Genomic DNA, 24,036 nt, shown 5'->3' on the forward strand with positions numbered 1-24,036 from the left:
GCTGCGTGTCCAACCTTATATGCAACAGTGTTGATCCAAAGAAAGACAAAAAACACAATACAAATAAATGTCTTGAGGAGCACTCAGTCTATAGAGAATGCCTTAAACTTGATTGTTGTGCTCGAGAAAACTCCACAGACACAAACTTAAGGACACCTGACTTACAGATGACCCATAGTTACAGATGGACCTCTCTGCCTGCTGTGACCTCTGGTGAAGCTCTCTGGATCCTTTACTTTAGTCTCAGACTAGATCAGGTCTCTGTAATGTTTAATGTCTGTAAGATTTATTAATAAATATTATTCCTGTGACAGCAAAAAAATGTCACACAGGAAATAAAATTATCCTACCTATTCCAACCTACATACAAATTAAACTTAAGAACAAACCTAAAGAACATATCTTGTACATAACCTAGGGACTGTAAGGTATTTATCAGAAAATAAAAATACAGTAAAAAGGAAATCATATTATGATGATACAGCATGTGATAAAATACAATAAAAATGATAATATGAATGATATTAATAGTAGGGTAGATTAAAAAGATTTATATGAACAATCACAGCTGAGTCTCTAAGTGCATTGACTATTCTATTGGTGGTAAATATAAATATAATGCTTCGGATTGAGGGTTTGTAATAAAAAAGTAGTGTAATTAATACTGCAAATGATTATAAATGGACCAGGCCATGGTATAGAGACTGTAAATAAATATCTTACTAATAGCCACTCTGGTGATCGTTTCAGAAAAAGCTTTATTTCCATAAAGTTCCATTTTATCAGAAGCTAATAAGCCCATAGTAGGTGAAAATTATTTCCACAATAACTCCTTGGATCAATGTTCCATAACATAATTTCAGTTCTAGTGCGGGTCATGCATCCTGTAATATCCTAGACTGGCTGAATGTAGACATGATCCAATCTAAGCTCAATAAAATAAATGTGTAAAAGGCTCATGGGCCAGATAGGTTACACCCCATAATTCTTAAAGAACTCAGTTCTGTTATTGCTATGCCGCTGTTTAAATGACTGCCGCAAGGCGAATGTTGTGCAGATATTTTAAAAAGGCTCTAGAACTTGCAATACCTGGCCTGTAAGCTTAACTTTGTGGGGAAAATATTAGAAGGGTTACTAAAAGACTTCATACTGGAGTATGTGACATCAAATAGTATAATAAGTGACAGACAGCATGGGTTTACTAAGGATAGAAGTTGTCAGACTAACCCGATCTGCTTCTATGAAGAGGTGAGCAGATCCCTGGATGGAGGAGCTGCTGTAAATATTGTGGTCTTGGATTTTGAAAAGGCATTTGACACTGTACCTCATAGATGCCTGATAGGTAAAACAAGGTCTAGTGGTTTGGCAGGAATCATTTGCAATTGGTTTGAAAACTGGCTGAAGGATCGTATCCAGAGAGTTGTGGTCAATGATTCCTAATCAGAATGGTCACCAGTTATGAGTGGTGTACCCCAGGATTCTGTGCTTGGCCCACTATAATTTAATACATTTATTAATGGTATAGAGGTAGGAATTAATAGCACTTTGTCTATTTTTGCAGATGACACCAAGCTGTGTAGTGTAAAATAGTCTATGGAAACTGATTGTCCACTTGGCAAATGAGGTTCAATGTGGATAAATGTAAGGTTATGCACCTGGAGGCTAATAATCCACATTCGACATATGTCCTTGGGGGAGTAAATCTTGGAGAGTCCCTTGATGAAAAGGACCTGGCTGTACTAGTGGATCATAGATTAAATAACAGCATGAAATGTCAATCAACTTCCTCTAAAGCCAGCAAGATCTTCTCATGTATCAAAATTGATATGAACTCCCAGGATAGGATGTAATATTACCACTGTACAAGGCACTGGTCCGTCCTCGCCTGGAATATGCTGTCCAGTTTTGGGCTCTGGTCCATAATAAGGATGCCCTTGAACTGGAGAGTGTTCAATGAAAATCCACAAAATTGATAAGGGGTATGGAGGGTCTCAGTTATGAGGAAAAATTAAAATAACTAGATTTATTTAGTCTGGAAAAAAGACGACTACAAGGGGACATGATTAATATAAATAAATATTTGAACTGTCCATACAAAAAATATGGTGGAAAGTTGTTCCAGATTAAATCATATCAAAAGACGAGGGGGCACGCTCTCTGTCTGGAGAAAAGAAGAATTAACCACCTTTAATCACCAGAGGCACCAGGGCTTTTTTACTATGAGAACTTTGAATCTATGGAATAGCCTCAGGCGCTGGTCACAGTAGAGACAGCAAAGAGCTTCAAGATGGGCCTTGGTTGAACTTGATGAACATCAACCTAATAAACTATGATACTATGATAAATCGAGTCCCTATTAAATGTGATATCTTGGCATTCAAAGTCATGCTATCATGGCAAAGAAAAAGGCCCTTTTAGGTGCAATTTTGGACCTATTAAGAATGTGTTTTATTTCATTGCATTTTTACATAAACTCCCTTGGCTATCACCATAAATATCCACTAAATATTTTCAGGTTTGATACCCTATATTCATACTACATTTTACCCGATCGATTTATTACATTGGTTGCTGTCTGGTTTTCATGACAAGCATCAATATGTCACTTAATAAATCCCATATTTTATTTTTCAGACATGGGATACTTTATTTCAGCATGTTGATACAAGATCCACAGATCACATGCTGTGCCAGTACCAAACTATCTTTGAGGCTATTCCACTAAAAGACAAGGAACGGTAATTATTTTTCATTCTTTCACCTAATGTATTATTCTTGATTCATAGAACTATGCTTTTAGTCAGGGTTGACTCAAGGTTTCAGTAGGCATTGCGGCATTAAAATTTCCCTATTACTTAGTTTAATACTGTATTTTTTAGACTGTAAGATGCTCATTGCTATAAGACGCACCCCAGATTTAGTTTTCCAAAAAGGAAAAAATATATTTTATACCAATTAAAATATCCCTGTTGTTCGCACAAAATCACAGAATAAACAGATCTGCTACATCCATACATTTACACACACAGCTCTTCTACATACATACATTTACACACACAGTTCAACTATACACACACAGCTATACACACACAAACAGAAATAGGATCACACACACACACACACTATACACATAAATACACACACACAGTTCTACTATACACACATAAGGCACACACTGGGAACTACTCTACACATAAAGACACACAAAGCTCTACTATACACACATAAGGAACACACTGGGCACTACAATACACAAAAACACACACAGCTCTGCAATACACACATATGGAACACACTGGGAACTACTCTACACATAAAAGCACACACACAGCTCTGCTATATACACATAAGGAACACACTGGGCACCACAATACACATAAATATAGCTCTACCAAACACACATAAGGAACACACTGGGAACTACTCTACACATGAATACACACACACACAAACAGAACCCACATCCCCCTGCTCTTCTTCTTACCCTGTTACAGCGCAGCACATCCCCATTTTCTGCAGTATCAGGACCTTGAGTGATGTAGGAGGCATGTGATCAGTTACATGATTCTGACATCCCCACAGGTCACGTAAGCAGTGAGTAGGCATGCTGGGACATCCAGGAGAGGGGAGAGGGAGAGAGCAGTGTGGAGAGCAGTGGGACTGTCAGCGCCTCACCCAATCTCCATTACATTGGTCAGGAGGGTCTGACAGTGCTGGATTCTCCTGACCTTCGGTCTATAAGATGCAAGCACTTTTTAGCAAAATTTTTACTTGCTAAAAAGTGCTTCTTATAGTCGGAAAAATATGGTATACCAATCAGCCCCCTCATGATTATTTTGTATACAGCTCCCTCATGGTTATTTTATATAACGCCCTCCTCACCTCCTAGGGATTCATTAGATACAGCCCCCCATCACCGACATGGATTCCTTATGTACAGTCTTATGTCGGCCCCACTGCAGCTCTGGGCCCGGGACTTGCCCGGGTATGGCCAGAGCTGACCCTACTCTTAGTAATTGTCAGGCTTAGAGGTTGTGGATCCTCTGAACCACTGCGGACGATGGCACAAGCCACTACCTGGGACCGGAGTCTAAGTGGCACTCGGTTTTCACCAGAGCCCGCTGCAAAGCGGGTTGGACTTGCTGCGGCGTGGTACCACCAGGTCGTTCCACAGGCGTGACTTGTCCGCAGTGGCAGCCAAGGTCGAGGTACAGAATCGGCAGGCAATCTCGTAGTCGGGGTCAGGCAGGAGGTCAGGACAGGCAGCACAGGTTCGTAGTCGGAGTCGTAGCAACAGGTCAGGGCAGGCGGCAAAGGAGCGTAGTCAGAAACGGAACTGGGGTCACAACAGGAAATCTCAAGAATAACACAAGGCATCAGAATACAGCTTTCTCTAGGGCGCAAGGCACAAAGATCCGGCAAGGGTAACAGGAAGAGGCAGGGTTAAATAGTTTAAAGGGAAAGGACCAGCACCAATTAGTGGCGCGCTGGCCCTTTAAATTTGCAGAACTTGCCGCGCGCGTGCCCTAGCTGTCGGGGACGCGCGCGCACAGCCAAAGGGGACGGAGCAGCTGCGGACGGAGCCGATGCCGGCGGGGCAGGAGCCGGGACCCGTGAGTAGTGCTTGCGGCGCGCTGGCGGGGGACCGACAGCACGGGTGAGCCCGCGATCCGTGACGGGGATCGCGGGACCACCCGTGACAGTAATGTCATCTGAGTCCTCCTTTATGGCAACATAAAACCTTCAAATTTCTAAAATCAACATTAGCCATTCCATAGAAGTACCAGAAGTACCATTCTTACCATGGCACCAAGAAGCCAAAACAGTATATTTGTATGACCCATTTTCGAATTATGTAATTGTTGTCCGTACAATTTGTTAGTTCAAAACAGTTAAATATTTTTTCAAAGTGTATCATATTGTTTTACATATACAGGTCTCACTTAATCAATAGCAATATAAAAAAGGTGTCATTTACCATTATTCTTTATGAAAACACTGCTTTAGGGGACAAGTGAGCCAGTAATAAAGAAATACTATTTCAAGTTTTTTTCTGTAGATATGATTATAATAAAACTGATTAAAATATAACATCCATTTCACATCAAATCAGAATGTATCACCTATCATTAAAGGACACCTGTCATCAGGTCTCTGTCACTATTTCTGTCACAACTCCCTGTGGGAGCAGCTCGCAAGGATCCCACCCCAGCCTTTATCTAGTCAGTTCATACATTAATCATTATAAAATCATCTATTCTTTATTATGTAAATGAGGATGGTCACATGGTCAGAGGCAGTGATGTCACCCCTGTTACCCCTCCCCTCTCCTCCCCCTGCTCATGTCTGTGTGTAATGTACAGTAAAGCATTGCTAGTGTCTGTGCTTTATCTGCTGACATGCTTCCCTCCTAATACACATGTGAGAGACCAAGACATCAGCTACAAAAGTACCTGACATGTTCTGCTATAACATGGCTGTCTGGAGCTGTTGTATGTTTCACTTACACATACACATGCACACACAGGCTGCAGGGGGCGCCAGCACCAGGAAGCACATGGAGCAGCCATTACACCATTATACAGGCTGTCAGTCAAGCACTGGGGATTCGGCTGTGCCTCCCACTCATTAATAAGCTGGACAGCTTGAATATGCTAATGACTCATTGGACATCTCACAGGTCATTTGCATACAGATTTGGGACCTCATTGCTTAGGTTTACAGCCATGTAGAGGGACAATGAAGGGATAGAGGCAATGCTCTCTAATGTCAGTATTTAGATTAGGGCATTATTTTGCATGACGGGTTCTCTTTAAGATAAAGGAGGAAATATGAGAAAGCATCATATGTTTAACCAATAATGTCTTGCATTTTAACCCTTTTATGTGTCTCAAGTGTTCCAATTCATTACTTTTTTTGTGTTTTTTTTTGTTTATTTATTATGTTATTTGTACAAAGAACTGCAGCAGATCTTACTCACGTTCTGCCTTCCAGTTCATCCATAATTCCTGATACATGTGTATTTTACCAGATTCCACATTTTCAAGAGTGTATTCTTCTTTTGCAGGATAACTGATATAAATGTCAAATCACCAATGACCATTCCAGAAATTATTGGATTTTTCCAGTCAATTTATATGTTTCAGCAATTCTTAGAGAAAGATGCAGAAAGAGCCAAACAATTTCTCATACATGTAGAAAGAAGGTACAGTATAAAACATGTTTTTATGAAATCCTTATTGCTTTTCATGCATTTAATATTAATTTGCTGACATATCATATTTTGGTGAATTTATAGGCAGTTGCCGGGTTTTGTGCAATACAGGTTCTTTAGGTTTGTTCTTAAGTTGAATTTGTATGTAAGATTAAACTGGTATATATTGTGAGTGTTAATTCAATTATGAGAGATTGTGGATAACCAAGGAGGCTTGTTCATTCTCACCAGCACAACTGTCATTGGTTACCTGTTACCCCAGATAGCAGAGGCTTGCAGGAAGATATTTTAGCTTTTACTGTATAGCCTTTAATTTGTAACAGCTTATTATATGTATTTTAAAGCATGACCTGGTAATGTAATATAAAATGTATAATTTAGGTTGTGTCTTATTTTTATTACTTAAATTTAATTGTATTAATTATATGCTTTACATTTTTGAAAAAGGATAATGTAGAGATATATGGAGAGATCTCTTAGAAGATACATCCCTATACACCAGTGTTACAGCTTAATTCTATGTAACCTCTAGTTAGGCTCCTAGTTAGATAAATCCTTCAATTAACTGCAGGTAAATGTATTGGTTAAAGGTTAATTGCACTGTAACATTATTGCCTGCAAGACAGTCATGGCTGTAGGTTCAAATCTATTCTGACTAAAAGCAAATGAATTGGATAGCATTTAGTAATTTAGAGACAGTGGGGCAGTTCCCGAAAGTGCATTGTCCGCCCGAAATGCACTGTGCCGTGATTCACTTAGATCGTGCGCCGATTTCATGCATATTTCTCTTACCCACTTAGGTCCGCCGGAGTTCACCTTCCCGGGGGATGTAAGTGCTTGGTATGCAACACAATTTTGAAGTTAAATCCCGCAGTTCGTCATAATCCGTCGGATCATCCGACGGCCCGCCCCCCCCCCCCCCTGTCGCATGAAAGCCAGCGCCAAAGTGCACCAAAAAACCCTTTTAAATCCCTGTCCCAGCGGCACAAAATGGAAATTGTCGGGATGTCCAACGAAAGTGCGGTCCGCGGGGCCCTTAGTAAATGAGCCCTATTGCGGCTTATTTACTAAAGGTCGCGGATCGCACTTTTGTTGTACTTGGCACCATTTTCGATTTGCACGGCTTTGACGGGTGTCTCTGTGCTGGGATTGTGTCCAACACAGTTGTTTTTTGGTGCAGCTTCGCTGGCTTCCATGCGGCCCATATTGGGGGGCATGCCGTTGGACTATTTGACTGATTCAGACTGAGCGCGGGATTTAACTTTCAAATTGTGTCGCAAGACAATGCACTTACATGCACCACGAAGAAGAAGGTGAACTCCGGCGGACCTGAGCGGGGAAGCGACACTTGCACAATATATCGGGCGCACAATCTTAGTGAATCGCGGCAGAGTGCATGATCGTCTGACAATGAACTTCACCGACCAGGTAAGTAAATGTGCCCCCTTGTGTCAGTGGACAAATACCATATAAATGGAGAAATACTATGTAGGGACAGGTGATGGAATTTCCTTGGTGAGACACCTGATATATCTACTCAAATGTTTCCCTTGCTTTCCTGCCCCACAACACAAAAATTGTGTGAACAGGATCATGTTCGTAACTAGGGGTTATTTGCAAGTTGAAATGACAAATGGTCTTGTTAAATAGATTTTGTGAACTATTAAACTATTAAAGTGCAAAACCCATTTGCATTGGAGAGTTCCTCCTCCACATTCTTCCACTGAGCTCTAAATGTCAGATGGGAACTATGCCAGCAGTTCACACTTGTATTCCGTCATTTCTGTCTCACACTACAGTAGTGGAATTAATGATGCTATGTTATCCTTGTAGCATGGATTAAGCAGGGTGGCCACCTAGTGATCATAAATGGTGATTATAAGCATTGTAACATATAGGGGGAGTTTTATTATGGCTCCTTCACAAGTATTCTGGCAGAGAATCACCTAATCTTCCTCTTTCTCCTCCAAAAATGTCCCCTGGCTGTATAGTGCAATACCTGACCACTGGTTCATCAAACCACTCTGTGAGCTATGTGTGGCATGTCCTGACACCTGGTACACCTCTACTTTCTCTTGTTCTATAATTACATCCAATTTTATGGCCAGAAGAATTTTTTCCAGCAGGCAGAAGATGGGGATGTTAGTGCTGATGATATTGGTAGCATATTGAATTGGAAGCAGTTCAGCCCTGATCAAAAGTCCCTCATGGAGGCCCATTCATTGCAGGTGAAATACTGTTGGTCACTACTTTGACTCACCTACACTTTCTGCAGCTGGAATTTAAAATTGCCTGCTGCTGCTCATATACCCTTTCCAGCTAATTCAAAGTTAAATTTCACCTAATTGGTTCATCACATTTGAGGCGGTAGGTAAGCAGACCAAAGTTCCTCTGCTGTGCAGATAGATGAGTGGAAGCAGTATGTGAACAATGAAAATGCACACATGGCACCTTTGCACCACCAAGTTGAGCACATGCAAATAAATAGGAATTGCATCAACTTGGCTTGGTCCAAAGCTACTACATGGTTCTGGCAACTGTCGCATACCACCTTGCCAAGCTTGAGGTGCAGCAGAAGCAACCAACCATCTGTCTGCTTATGGTTTCAAGTCTACAACTCATTGCTGGTGTGTGGTCTTTTGCTCAGATAGACGAGTTTCAGTAAAGCCTGCACTAGGACCAGTCACCCCTATATTTGTCCAGTGGGCAGTTAAGGAGATGTAAAGTCTCTGCCCATGCTTACTCATCCGCATGTCAGTTGTAAAGTGCACCACCGGAGTAATGGTATTGGACAGTGCACGATTGATTTTGTCCACGACCTGTTGGTGCAGGGCAGAGATAGGCTGCTGGGAAAAGTAGTGGAGGCTAAGAACTTTATACTGACAGACAGCTGCCGCCATTAGATCTTTAAAGCTGCCCGTCTTCACCAGCCTGAATAGGAGGATTTCAAAGACCAGAAATTAGAAAATTCTCCTTTACAGGAACTGTGCTTGTGCATGACTTGGAAAAATATTCCTCTTTCTCTCCATTATCTGTGGGATAGAAACATGAACGGATGGTGTGGACCAGTTGGTGAAGGGGGTGTTGCTGGTGGTGACGGTGGTGGCGTCGCATCCTCCCTTTGCATGGAGACAGCTGGACTTGTTACTCAAGAGGTGGTGGTACCGGCAGAGCCAACTAAAGCAGCAGGCTTTTTGGTGTCTCAGCTACTGCTGACTTTGCAGGTGCTTGTTCATACATCAGGAGCCCAGATTGTTAAGACTAGCAGTACAGTGTGCAAATGACATGTGTTATGTCTTCTATACTAAAAAAATGCCATGCAACAGACCCCCTGTAGGGTGGCCTTTGTTTACTGGGTCCCTAGTCGTGTGCAATAGCAGGCTTGTTTTGCTGGCTGCCTGTGGCTTACTGACCATCAACTCTGTCTGCGAACTATCTTTACCTTCTACCCGTGTAAGGTCTACTATAATGTGCTATAATGTAGTACAGTATTATGCAAATATTAATGACACTATAATTATAATGCAATATGGTATGATTCAGATATAAAAAAAACTGGTACTATAAAGCTGGAATGTGTCCGTGACGAAAAGTGTAAGACCACTGGTACTGAAAGTAGTACTAAAGGATGCTTGTAAAGATAAGAATTAGAGATGAGCGAGCACTAAAATGCTCGAGCGCTCTTTATTCGAGACAAACTTTTCCTGAGTGCTCGTCTCGAATAACGAGCCCCATTGAAGTCAATGGGAGACTCGAGCATTTTTCAAAGGGACCATGGTTCGGGAATAAAATGTGTTATTTAATTGAAAAAGAATGTCTTCTGATAAGTTAGCAGATGTATGCAAACATCTGCAATCTATTCTTCACTGTTCCGTGCGTATATTATCTCCCGACAAGTTAGCAGATGTGAAGAACAGTGAAGAATAGAATAAAAACACTGAACACAGGATCATTTAAGTGAAAAACGCAGTGAAAAACAAAGTGAAGAATAGATTACAGATGTTCGGCACATCTGCTTACTTGTCGGGAGATACGCTGTCCCGGGATCCGTGCTGCTGCTCCCCGGTGTCTCTGTGCTGCTGCTCCCCGGTGTCTCCGTGCTGCTGCTCCCCGGTGTCTCCGTGCTGCTGCTCCCCGGTGTCTCCGTGCTGCTGCTCCCCGGTGTCTCCGTGCTGCTGCTCCCCGGTGTCTCCGTGCTGCTGCTCCCCGGTGTCTCCGTGCTGCTGCTCCCCGGTGTCTCCGTGCAGTTGCTCCCCGGTGTCTCCGTGCTGCCCCAGTGTCTCCGTTCTGCCCCTGCCCCGATGTCTCCGTGCTGCCCAATGTCTCCGTGCTGCCGGATGTCTCCGTGCTGCCCCAGTGTCTCCGTGCTGCCCCAGTGTCTGCGTGCTGCCCCAGTGTCTCCGTTCTGCCCCTGCCCCGATGTCTCCGTGCTGCCCGATGTCTCTGTGCTGCCCAATGTCTCCGTGCTTCCCCAGTGTCTCCGTGCTGCCCCAGTGTCTCCGTGCTGCCCCAGTGTCTCCGTGCTGCCCCAGTGTCATCGTTCTGCCCCTGCCCCGATGTCTCCATGCTGCCCGAGGTCTCCTTGCTGCCCGATGTCTCTGTGCTGCCCCAGTGTCTCCGTGCTGCCCCAGTGTCATCGTTCTGCCCCTGCCCCGATGTCTCTGTGCTGCCCGATGTCTCTGTGCTGCCCGATGTGTCTGTGCTGCCCCAGTGTCTCCGTGCTGCCCCAGTGTCTCCGTTCTGCCCCTGCCCCGATGTCTCCGTGCTGCTATTCCCCCGATGTCTCCGTGCTGCCCGATGTGTCCGTGCTACCTCAGTGTCTCCGTGCTGCCCCAGTGTCTCCGTGCTGCCCCTGCCCCGATGTCTCCGTGCTGCCCGATGTCTCCATGCTGCCCCAGTGTCTCCGTGCTGCCCCAGTGTCTCCGTTCTGCCCCTGCCCCGATGTCTCCGTGCTGCTGTTCGGCACATCTGCTTACTTGTCGGGAGATACGCTGTCCCGGGATCCGTGCTGCTGCTCCCCGGTGTCTCTGTGCTGCTGCTCCCCGGTGTCTCCGTGCTGCTGCTCCCCGGTGTCTCCGAGCTGCTGTTCCCCGGTGTCTCCGTGCTGCTGCTCCCCGGTGTCTCCGTGCTGCTGCTCCCCGGTGTCTCCGTGCTGCTGCTCCCCGGTGTCTCCGTGCTGCTGCTCCCCGGTGTCTCCGTGCAGTTGCTCCCCGGTGTCTCCGTGCTGCCCCAGTGTCTCCGTTCTGCCCCTGCCCCGATGTCTCCGTGCTGCCCAATGTCTCCGTGCTGCCCGATGTCTCCGTGCTGCCCCAGTGTCTCCGTGCTGCCCCAGTGTCTCCGTGCTGCCCCAGTGTCTCCGTTCTGCCCCTGCCCCGATGTCTCCGTGCTGCCCGATGTCTCTGTGCTGCCCAATGTCTCCGTGCTTCCCCAGTGTCTCCGTGCTGCCCCAGTGTCTCCGTGCTGCCCCAGTGTCTCCGTGCTGCCCCAGTGTCATCGTTCTGCCCCTGCCCCGATGTCTCCATGCTGCCCGAGGTCTCCTTGCTGCCCGATGTCTCTGTGCTGCCCCAGTGTCTCCGTGCTGCCCCAGTGTCATCGTTCTGCCCCTGCCCCGATGTCTCTGTGCTGCCCGATGTCTCTGTGCTGCCCGATGTGTCCGTGCTGCCCCAGTGTCTCCGTGCTGCCCCAGTGTCTCCGTTCTGCCCCTGCCCCGATGTCTCTGTGCTGCTATTCCCCCGATGTCTCCGTGCTGCCCGATGTGTCCGTGCTACCTCAGTGTCTCCGTGCTGCCCCAGTGTCTCCGTGCTGCCCCTGCCCCGATGTCTCCGTGCTGCCCGATGTCTCCATGCTGCCCCAGTGTCTCCGTGCTGCCCCAGTGTCTCCGTTCTGCCCCTGCCCCGATGTCTCCGTGCTGCTGTTCCCCCGATGTCTCCGTGCTGCTGCTCCCCGGTGTCTCCGTGCCCCTGCCCCGATGTCTCCGTGCTGCCCGATGGCTCTGTGCTGCCCAATGTCTCCGTGCTTCCCCAGTGTCTCCGTGCTGCCCCAGTGTCTCCGTTCTGCCCCTGCCCCGATGTCTCCGTGCTGCTGCTCCCCGGTGTCTCCGTGCTGCTGCTCCCCGGTGTCTCCGTGCTGCTGCTCCCCGGTGTCTCCGTGCTGCTCCTCCCCGGTGTCTCTGTGCTGCTGCTCCCCGGTGTCTCCGTGCTGCTGCTCCCCGGTGTCTCCGTGCTGCTGCTCCCCAGTGTCTCCGTTCTGCCCCTGCCCCGATGTCTCCGTGCTGCCCGATGACTCTGTGCTGCCCAATGTCTCCGTGCTTCCCCAGTGTCTCCGTGCTGCCCCAGTGTCTCCGTTCTGCCCCTGCCCCGATGTCTCCGTGCTGCTGCTCCCCGGTGTCTCCGTGCTGCTGCTCCCCGGTGTCTTCGTGCTGCTCCTCCCCGGTGTCGCCGTGCTGCTGCTCCCCGGTGTCTCCGTGCAGTTGCTCCCCGGTGTCTCCGTGCTGCCCCAGTGTCTCCGTTCTGCTCCTGCCCCGATGTCTCCATGCTGCCCGATGTCTCCGTGCTGCCCGATGTCTCCGTGCTGCCCCAGTGTCTGCGTGCTGCCCCAGTGTCTCCGTGCTGCTCCAGTGTCACCGTTCTGCCCCTGCCCCGATGTCTCCGTGCTGCCTGATGTCTCTGTGCTGCCCAATGTCTCCGTGCTTCCCCAGTGTCTCCGTGCTGCCCCAGTGTCTCCGTGCTGCCCCAGTGTCATCGTTCTGCCCCTGCCCCGATGTCTCCATGCTGCCCGAGGTCTCCTTGCTGCCCGATGTCTCTGTGCTGCCCCAGTGTCTCCGTGCTGCCCCAGTGTCATCGTTCTGCCCCTGCCCCGATGTCTCCGTGCTGCTGTTCCCCCGATGTCTCCGTGCTGCCCGATGTGTCCGTGCTACCTCAGTGTCTCCGTGCTGCCCCAGTGTCTCCGTGCTGCACCAGTGTCTCCGTTCTGCCCCTGCCCCGATGTCTCCGTGCTGCTGTTCCCCCGATGTCTCCGTGCTGCCCGATGTGTCCGTGCTACCTCAGTGTCTCCGTGCTGCCCCAGTGTCTCCGTGCTGCCCCTGCCCCGATGTCTCCGTGCTGCCCGATGTCTCCATGCTGCCCCAGTGTCTCCGTGCTGGCCTAGTGTCTCCGTTCTGCCCCTGCCCCGATGTCTCCGTGCTGCTGTTCCCCCGATGTCTCTGTGCTGCTCGATGTGTTCGTGCTACCTCAGTGTCTCCGTGCTGCCCCAGTGTCTCCGTTCTGCCCCTGCCCCGATGTCTCCGTGCTGCCCGATGTCTCCGTGCTGCCCCAGTGTCTCCGTGCTGCCCCAGTGTCTCCGTTCTGCCCCTGCCCCGATGTCTCCGTGCTGCTGTTCCCCCGATGTCTCCGTGCTGCTGTTCCCCCGATGTCTCCGTGCTGCTGCTCCCCAGTGTCTCCGTGCTGCTGCTCCCCGGTGTCTCTGTGCTGCTCCTCGGTGTCTCCGTCCTGCTCACCGTGTTCTTCAATGTGTTCTTCACACATATATATTGTTCTTCACATAGTATTTTGTTCGCACCGTTTCGCGCGTATCTCCGACAAGTAAGCAGATGTGCAGAACATCTGTAATCTATTCTTCACTGTGTTTTTCACTTAAATAATCCTGTGTTCACTGTGTTCACTGTTTTTATTCTATTCTTCACTGTTCTTCACTGTGTTTTTTTAATTTAATGCTCAATCCCGAGCAGGGGAAAAACTCGTCCGAGCAACGAGCCGCTTCGAGTACCTTAATACTCGAACGAGCATCAAGCTCGGACGAGTATACTCGCTCATCTCTAATAACAATCAATGTATGTTAATATTGTAGGATTCAAGTATTTATCATTCAGCTAGTAATATGCGATGCAACTACAAATTACACTGGCCCTGCACTATAGCAGCCCATCGGTAGCAAGATCCAGTTCACACTGTCCTAAAAAGGGCAATTTATTCTTTCTGTCCCTCACAACCTTCTTTCCTTACCTGAAAATGGCAGTTGTTGTAATATTACATATGTATTGCATCTTTCCCTCACTTTCCCTGCAGCAGCAAGCCATCCCTAGCTCTCTGCTGGCTGTAATGGCACTCAGACTTGTGGCCCTGCCTCTTATACATCATGGACACATGCCAAATTTGATGGTTTGGTTTTGCTTATCACTCAGTTTTAAAGTCATGGATTAGTAGATGCAGTCCAGCAATCCACCCTCAAAAACACCAAACTGCTGGCAAAAGAATCAGTGTGAAAAATTGATTCAAATATTACACCAGAAATATTGCACAATAATACAGTCCCCATACCAGAGTATATATAATTATGCATACCCCAGACCAATATGTACACATGTATATAAATAATACAGACCAGGTTAGATTGCAGGAATCCGAGATCTAAAAATTTGGTGGCACTGGCAGAGATGGCTTTATGTCAAGGCTTTTCTGATGGGGATTTAAAAATTATCCCTGGTTTTTCAGGATAGTGTCAGCAATATAACCAATAAGAAAACGCTGACAGCCTTTACAATAACTGATGACAATAACCCCTCATCCTGCTGAGAGTTGTCACAAACTAGGAGGTTAGTCAGACACAAGCAGAAGTGTGATCTAGTACTTTAGAGATAAAGTTATCTTCTCCTTTGAATCCAGAAGCACCAAGACTAGTTGCTACAGAATTTTACACCAGATATTTTCAGTTCCTGGATGGACATTGACATACTGTACAGCTAAGACAGAATGTCTGTCTGTCTATGCCCTCAAGCTGAGTCCAGTTAGCTTGCCCAAAGATCCCATGATGTTCTCCCTAATTTAAATCCATTTAGCTTTCCACAAGTAAATCCACTGAACAGTGCATATACAGGATGTATATGGTGACCTGCAATGCATTTCAAGGTATCAGGAGGACACAATTTGAAAAGTAAAAATATGTACAAACGGCGAAAAATAAATAGTGGATGCAAGTAGTAACTGCCAACATATTAAAGTATCCTATTGACTAATAAAAGCTGCGGGTATTCATGTTGATATGAGACCCACCATATGGGGGAAGGTAAATACAATGCACGTAGTACGCAATATATACCAGCGGCACATCTACAAGTAAACATGAATCATAAAAATTTAATTCATAGACATGAGACATATGTGCAATACTGTGGTTCCAAGTGTGGACACAATTATATACAAGAGTAAAAAGTGCCTATGACAATACATATAAAATAGTATTACTGGAAAGTTAAAATGCTGTTAGTATATTGCATGACATATTTGAATTCTATAGAGTTATAACTGAAATAAAGTATCATAGATCCGAGAAATGCACACCGAGACAGGGAGGCAAACCAAACAGGCACAAAAATTGTGTTGGTCATATGAGGTATTAATATTTTATGATTTTTTATGATTCATGTTTACATGGAGATGTGCACCCAGTATTTCTCCTTGCACTTTAGCACTATTTGTACTTATTGCATTTTTCTATTTTCACATTTTTTATTTATTCGGCTGGTATATTACTTATGTGACACAAGTTTTTTTCTTAATTTTTTCTTTTTTTTTTTGCCGTTGGTGCATATTGCGTATTACGGGCATTGTATTTACCTTCCGCCATATGGTGGGTCTCATATCGTCATGAATACCCGCAGCTTTAATATGCTTTAATATGTTGGCAGTTACTACTTTTTGGCCGTTTGTACATATTCTTACTTTTCAAATTGCGTCCTCCTGTTACCTTGAAACGCATTGCGTTTCATGGGTGTGATCTCCACCTACTGTCGGCTATACAATTGGTCTGTCATCCCCTGACACGCATCTGAGTTTCAGGATTCTCATTTCCTCTATAGAATTACGCATTTCCGGCTCTTGACATGCATGTGCGTTCCACCATCTTTACTCCTCCTACTTAATGACGCATTTCCATCTGTTTTTGGCCGCAATGCGCATACTCGTACATTTTATCGAAATGCACACCAGGCTGTATATAAGGCGCCACCTTACAGGTATAGGGCTACCCTTGATGAAGCCTACTTGTTAGGCGATACGCGTCGGGCATCCTTACCTGACATGAGCCTTGACTGGTAATGTGCAATTGAAATTTCTTTGGTGTGCCAGGTATTCTGCCTTGTATTCCTAGTGTGTACCATGTCATTTAAACATTCTACTTTGTATTACCTCAGATATTCTATGGTATAGATGTATTTACATTTAACCACAAATAACATTATTTATTGGGTCATAGAATTGATAGGTTGTTACCTAACACATTGACATATGCAAGCATCAGGTTGCTACTAACTATTATTGATTTATTACAGTTATCTTTGTGCACACCCTTTTGTTCCATCCTTTAAGTCCCTATGCATTTATGTCTGTTTGTATTGTCAGGTACCATAGTATTGTTTTGTTTGTTTTGTTAATGGTTTTTATCTATTTTTTGAGGAGCGACCTTGTGGCATCTTGCCGCAGCAAGTCCAACCATTTTCCGGCAGGCACTGGTGAAAATGGGTGCCACTTAGAATCCACTTACTGGTGTTGACTTACGTCATTGCTCGGGTTGGTTCAGTGGATCCACTACCCCTGATCCTGACCTACCGTCTTCGCTGAATGACCTAATCTCCTGGCCACTCAGATCAACATTCGGTTCTCTGAGCATTTTGAGGAGCAGAAAAACAGAACCCGCCGACTGCACCGCTTGGCTCTAGTCTTCCAAGGCCACCACTGCCACCCTCTGTGTCTGCTACAGAGGAGCCCATGCAGGTGGATAAGGCTCCTCTCACACCTCAAGAGCACTCCAGTTGAAAACAGGGGAATCTTTATCTCTATTGTGCCAGCCCGGAGCACTTCCTCTGGACTTGTGCTACCGTCCACAGCGTCCGGGAAACGCACACACTTAGGGTTATTGGGAGAAGTATCCCTAGGTGAGAGCAAAACTTTTCCACACCTGAACATACCTGTGCTAATCAGCTCCAGGAAAGGTAGCCAGTTTTAAATTCCTGCCTTCCTGGATTCCGGCTCTGCGGGAAACTTCATTGGTGCTGTCCTGGTGTCCTGGCATCGTCTTCCTGTGGTCCAACTCGAGAAGCCGCTGTTTATCTTATCCAATGGTGGACAGATCCTCTGCTACCTGGTCCAGTACTGCACCAAGCCCCTTTGTGTGCAAATTGGGGCACTGCACAAGGAGAGACTGTCATTCTATGTGCTACCTCGGTCTACGTATTCTGTTCTGCTGGGTATCCTGTAGATGGAACGTCACGCTCCTGTGCTCAACTGGCAGACCTGCGAGGTTCTTTGATAGGGATTGGAATGTCAGTCATGGTGTTTGGAGGCACCTCATCCCGTGTCCACCACAGCCTCTCCAGTGTCCTTAAAGTATCTGCTGGGTCTCCCCGCTCCATATGTGCACTTTGTGGATGTCTTCTCCAAGAAGCAAGCAGAGACTCTACCACCACACCGTCCCTATGACTGCCCTATAGACTATTGCCGGGTATATCTCTTCCAGGGGTCGGGTGTATTCACTTTCAGTGCCTGAAACATTGTCAGTCTATGCAAAGGAGGACCTGCAGAAGGTGCCAAAAGAGGATGGTTCACTCTGCCCATGCATAGACTATCACAGCCTTAACAAAATTACAGAGAAGAACCGGTACCCATTGCCTCTGATCATGGAACTTTTCGACCACCTATATGGTGCCAAGGTCTTTACCAAGCTAGACCTATGTGGTGCGCATAACCTCATTCACAAAGGTGATGAATGAAAGACCGCCTTCAATACTTGTGATGGGAACTTCAAGTACCTGGTCATGCCATTTGGACTCTGTAATACCCCAGCCTTATTCCAATAGTTTGTCAATGAGATTTTCAGAGACTTGCTTTATACTTGTGTCGTGGTCTGTCTGGATGATATCCTGGTGTTCTCTACAGATCTTGCGCTTAAGAGCCAATCGACTATATGCCAAACTCGAGAAATGCCAGAGTCTTCCTTTCCTTGGGTATATCATCTCTGACAAGGGACTACAGATGGATCCCACAAAGTTTTCTGAAGCACTTCAGTGACCTCACCCAGTAGGACTTTGTGCTATCCAGTGATTCCTGGACTACCGGCAGTTCATACCACATTTTTCCTCCCTCGTGTCTCCTAAACTGAAGAAGCTTTTTCCAAGCTGAAGTCTGCCTTTGCCTCTGCTCCCATTCTCACCCGTCCTGATATTGAGAAACCATTCCTGCTGGAGGTTGATGCCTCCTCGGTTGGTGCTGGAGTCGTTCTCACCCAGAAAGGGCAAAAAGGTTGAACTCTAACATGCCACTTCTTCTCTAAAACCTTCTCAGCCGCAGACAGGAATTAATCCATAGGTGATTGGGAACTTCTGGCCATAAAGCTTGCTTTGGAAGAGTGGTGTTATCTTCTGGAAGGAGCTTGTCATCCGGTCTATATCTACACGGATCACATAAAATCTCCTACATCTCCAGATGCTGGCTGTCACTTATTATATTATGTGATGTCACATACTCCTGTATGTAACCTTTTAGTAACCCTTCCAATATTTTTCCAAAAATGGAAGTTAAGCTTACAGGCTTGTACCAGACATTTCAGGAGTCCCTGAAGAATTTAGACAGTGGTACAGCAATAACAGAACTGAGTTCTTTAACCCCTTAATGCTTAATGCTTGCGTAGGTTGTATGAAGAGGGCTCACGGGCTGGGATTTGTTGCATACTGCAGCAAACCCCCACTGCTAATAACTGCAGTTGGTGCTTGCACCGATTGCGGCTATCAACCCTTCCAGCTTTGCCGGCGGCATTTAAGAAACCTCATCAGGGGTGGCGATCGGTTGTCATGAAAAGGGTCTAAGAAATAGTGAAAAGAGAAAAAAAATTAAGAAAATATTAACAATTCAAATCACCCCCTTTCCCTAGAACTGATATAAAACATAATAAACAGTAAAAATCACAAACACAATAGGTATTGCCGTGTCCCAAAATGCCTGATCTATCAAAATATAAAAAGGGTTATTGCCGGCGGTGACAAAAACGGGAAATGGAGCCCAAATGTCCAAAACGCGACTTTTACACCTTTTTACATGACATATAAAATGTAATATGTATACCTCAAAATGGTAGCAATGAAAACGTTGGTTCATTTTGCAAAAAATTACATATCACATAGATCCGTACACCAAAGTATAAAAAATTTAGCGTCAGAAGATGGCCAAAAAATTTTTTCACAATTTGGTATCACTGCTATCGAACCGAACCAAAGAATAAAGCAGAGGTGTTATTTGGAGCGCACAGTCAAAGTCGTAAAAACTGATCCCACAAGAACGTGATGCATATGTGGGTTTTTTTAAATTTTTCCACATATGGAATGTTTTTTACAACTTCCCAGTATACGGCATGGAATAATAAATCAAATATTTGAAAAGTAAAATTTGCTACCACAAAACAACCCCTCACATAGTTCTGCACACAGAAAAATGGGCTAAGAACTCTGGGGTGTAACCCATCTAGGCCAGGAACCTTGGGGGACATGTGTCATTATTCCTGCTAGTCAAATTGTTTAATATTTGCAACATTTTTGCGACTTTTCACTCGTTTTTTAAGTTTGCCTTGGTCTGCACCTTGTGCAGTGTGCATTATGTAACTTTGTTTCCCAGATGTTCCGTGTGACTTTATCACTTATTTTGCTGGTCCAGAGGAAGGATTTTTTTCATGAACCCTATTTAAACATGTAAATTGAAATTATTTCACATGCTTTAAATGTTTAAAATTTTGCATAGTAACCTGTTTTTTTGAAAAAGCTGAAATTTTTGCATTTACATTTTTTTTAAATTTATTGGTTACTTCTAAGGGTGAGGTCACACATACCGTTTTAATAGCGCTTAAATTGCATTTTGAAACCTATTACAACAGTGACAAAACGCAATATAATCGTGATGTTAACGCATGTGTTAACATCGTGTTTACTATGCGTTTTGTAAATGCAAATGTTAACAGTAATGTAATTAGGCAAATCACCTCTCCTCAACTGCTGTAATAGGTTTCAAAATGCAATTAAAACGCAATCAAAACGCAACGTGTGGCCGCACCCTTCACATCATGTGTGACCGCAGCCTCATATGTCATCATCTCCCTGGGGGGACACATGCTATTGTATAAACGGAGCTAAAAAAAAAACATTTAGTATCTCTGCCTTCTCTTGGTCTTCAGTCACCCGTTTTCAGAATAAAGGGGTCCAACCTGCTCTGACACATTTTTCTTTTTCGCATAGATATACTTCAAAAATTTCTTAGGATTTGCTTTGCTATTTTTAGCCACCTGTCGTTCATTTTCTATTTTGGCTGATTTAATTTACTTCTTACAGATTTTGGTAAATGTTTTGTAATCATTGAATGCCTCAGGCGACCCTTCAGATTAATATTTTTTGAATGCCCTCTTTTTATCATTAATTGCCCTTCTGACTGTAGCTGTAATCTAGCCCGTCTATACTTGTTATAAATAAAATCAGAAGTATACTGACCTGGTATAGATTTGAATGTCTCCCATTTAACATTAGTATCATCATGTTACAGTGTCTGATCCAAGTATATATACTGTAGTGCAGCCCTGAATTTCGGAAAATTAGCCTTTTTAAAATTCAATGTTTTCTATTTTCCCACCTGTTTTTGCTTTTTACATTTCAAAGGACACCTGTCATCAGGTCTCTGTCACTATTTCTGTCACCACTACCTGTTGGAGCAGCTCACAAGGATCCCATCCCAGCCTTTATCTAGTCAATTCATACATATTCTGTATTATGTAAATGAGGCTGGGCATATGGAGAGAGGCAGTGATGTCACCAGTTACTCCTACCATCCCCCTCCCCCTGCTCATGTCTGAGTGTAATGCAGGGGCATTACTAGGGTAGTAAACCATCCGGGGCATGGGCCCCAACGCATATGTATAACACTTTCAGTAATGCCCAATCCTGTACACAACACATACAGCTACATAATACACAGGAGAAATCCCTACCAGTTAAATCCAGTGCCAGGAGGTGCTTCCTAATATAACATGTTATAAAAGCCATAAAACCTATATACAGGCGGTGCCCTACTTAAGAACACCCAACCCCTAGCTACAAACGGCCCTCTGGATGTTGGTTATTTACTGTACTTTATCCTTAGGCTACAATGATCAGCTGTAACACTTATCACAGGTGTCTGCAATTAAGCTTTATTGCTAATCATGGTTCTTATGACAACCCAACAATTTTAAAATCCTATTATCACAGAGACCAAAAAAATTCTGTTTGGAGATACAATTATTAAATATACAGCTCTGACCCTGTATATATTATATACATACATTCTGGTTTACTCAGAGTGCATGGTCCCCCCCCCCCCTCTCCCAATGTCTTCACAGCCCCCCAGTGAACTTCCCAAAGCCCTCTGCAATGTTCCCAACACAGCCCCCTAATGTCCTGACAGCCCCTGATGTCTACCACAGCCCCATTAGTAGTCTACCACAGCCCCACTCAGGAGCTCCCCACAGCCCCCAGTAATCTCTCCAATAGCCCCCCCCCCAATGTCTTCACATACCCCAATAATTTTCCCCAAGCCCTCTGTAATGTTACACACAGCCTTCCCAATGTCTTTACAATAATGTCCCCTACATCTCCTCCAATGTCTTTGCAGCCCCCTGTAATATTCCCCATATCTCATCCAATGTCTTTGCAAACCCAGTAATGTCTCCAAAGCCCCTTATGTTCCCCACAGCCCCCTACAGCTCCCAGTAATGTCCCTAACAGCCCCCTACCCTCAAAGTCTTCACAGCTCCCAGTAATGTCCCCAAATCCCCCTGTAATGTCCCCGACATTCCCCCCACCCCCAATGTCTTTGCAGCCCCTGTAATGTCTCCAGAGCCCCCAGTTATGTTCCCCACAGCCCACTGTAATGTCCCCCACATCCCCCATGTCTTTGCAGCCCCCTGTAATGTCCCCCACATCCCCCCAATGTCTTCACAGCCCTAAGTAATGTCTCCAAAGCCCCCTGTTATGTTCCCCACAGCCCCCAAAAGTCTTCACAACCCCCCCCCCCCAAGTCTTCACAGCCCCTAGCAATGTCTCCAAAGCCCCCTGTAATGTAATGTTCCCCATAGACACCAGTAATGATAAGTCCCCTCAATGTGCCTCCTCCACCTTGCATAATTAAAAAAAAAACTGATACTCATCTCTGTCTCTCCCCTGGCTTCTCTCCGTTCACTCCAGCACTGAGGCGCGGTGACGTCATCACCTCGCTTCTCCTGCTCCCGGCAGCTGTAATGAGTGATCGCGTCTCCCTGTAGTGCAGAACGGAGCTGGCGGCTCCTTCACCACTACAGTGCTCATCACTATCTATGTCCTGAGGACGTAGATTGCAATGAGAGTAGGGAAATTCGCCTGGACACCGGGACATTCTGGCCATAGGTCAAAAGATCTGGGGCACGTTCCTCGGACCTTTTGACCTAGCAATGCCCCTGGTGTAATGTATAGTAAAGCATAGCTAGTGTGCTTTACCTACTGCCATGCTCTCTCCTCCCATACACATGTGTGAGACACAGACATCAGCTACACATAAATCTGACGTGTTCTGTTTTAACATGGCTGTCTGGAGCTGTTGGATCTCTCCTAAACACAGACAGACTGCAGGGGGCGCCAGCACCAGAAAGCACATGGAGGAGCCATTACACCATTATATCTCACACCATTATACAGGCTGTCAGTCATGTGTATAGGAGTATCTCTTACACACACAGACTGCAGGAATGTCACATCATTATACAGGCTGTCAGTCATGTGTATAGCAGTATCTCATACACACAGGCTGCAGGGGCCGTGGCTGCCAGCATCGGAAAGCACATGGAGGAGCCATTACACCATTATACCTCACATCATTATACAGGCTGTCAGTCAAGCACTGGGGGTGTGACTTTACCTTCCACTCATGAATAAGTTGGACTGCTTGAATATGATAATGACTCATTGGACATCTCTCAGGCCATTTGCATACATCTTTAGGACCTGATTGCTTAAGTTTACAGGCTTGTAGAGGGACAATGAAGGGATAGTGGCCATGCAGTTTATGAAAATATATTTAGTTTTGGGGATTAATTTGCCTGACGGGTTCTCTTTAAGAGGAAAATAATTATGTTATGAGCATTTAAAAATTGAAAAATTTTATCACAGTAGAATAGTTATGCAGACACATATCACTAATATAATAACATTCCACAACAATGTCATGTTATTTCTTATTTTTACAGAATTCGAGATATACTTGGAGAAGAGGCTTATTCTGCTCGACTGAATGTATATATGAAGCATTACTGTGTTCTTGCTTGTAAACATTAAGCTATACACCATAAACTTCAAATATTTTAAGTATTCTTTTACTTAAAATGTAACTTTTACTCTATGGATAGAAGTATTGGCATCCTGTTGCAATAAGCTAAGAGATTTACTGCTGAGTGGGACAACAGCTATTATGTCCTGGGAGTGGGATGCATAGATTGTAAGAATTAGATCTACCAATAAATACTTACCAATAAATTTGCAGGAATTGCTGTATTATTCCCATTGTCATCCTTATGGAAATTAAAACCTAATGTACAATAAATCTATATTGTAAATGCAATGTTCCTGGGTTTTATAACTGTTATGACACAACATATTGTAATACAATTGCATATGTTGTATTGAACATAACAATAATATGTTCTGTAGGAAGAATTTTATTAGTCTGAAATTGAATAATTTACACATGGCACCAGCTTACACTAAGTAGACGTTACATATATTGTACGTA

At 45.0% G+C, this 24,036-nt stretch overlaps 1 protein-coding gene across 2 annotated transcripts in view; it reads left to right on the forward strand.

Annotated features, from left to right (window-relative positions):
• LOC140074662 (putative methyltransferase DDB_G0268948) overlaps positions 1-23,786 on the forward strand; it is a 62,463-nt gene extending 38,677 nt beyond the window's left edge. For both annotated transcript variants that reach the window (XM_072119722.1, XM_072119721.1), the window contains 3 exons: positions 2,635-2,738; positions 6,068-6,205; positions 23,495-23,786. In XM_072119722.1, coding sequence (XP_071975823.1) covers positions 2,635-2,738; positions 6,068-6,205; positions 23,495-23,582 — 330 coding nt within the window. In that variant the 3' untranslated portion in view covers positions 23,583-23,786. The remainder of the gene's footprint in view (positions 1-2,634; positions 2,739-6,067; positions 6,206-23,494) is intronic.
• Positions 23,787-24,036: the final 250 nt, after the last annotated feature.

This window comes from Engystomops pustulosus, chromosome 8 (genome assembly GCF_040894005.1).
Source record: "Engystomops pustulosus chromosome 8, aEngPut4.maternal, whole genome shotgun sequence".
Classification (NCBI taxonomy): domain Eukaryota; kingdom Metazoa; phylum Chordata; class Amphibia; order Anura; family Leptodactylidae; genus Engystomops; species Engystomops pustulosus.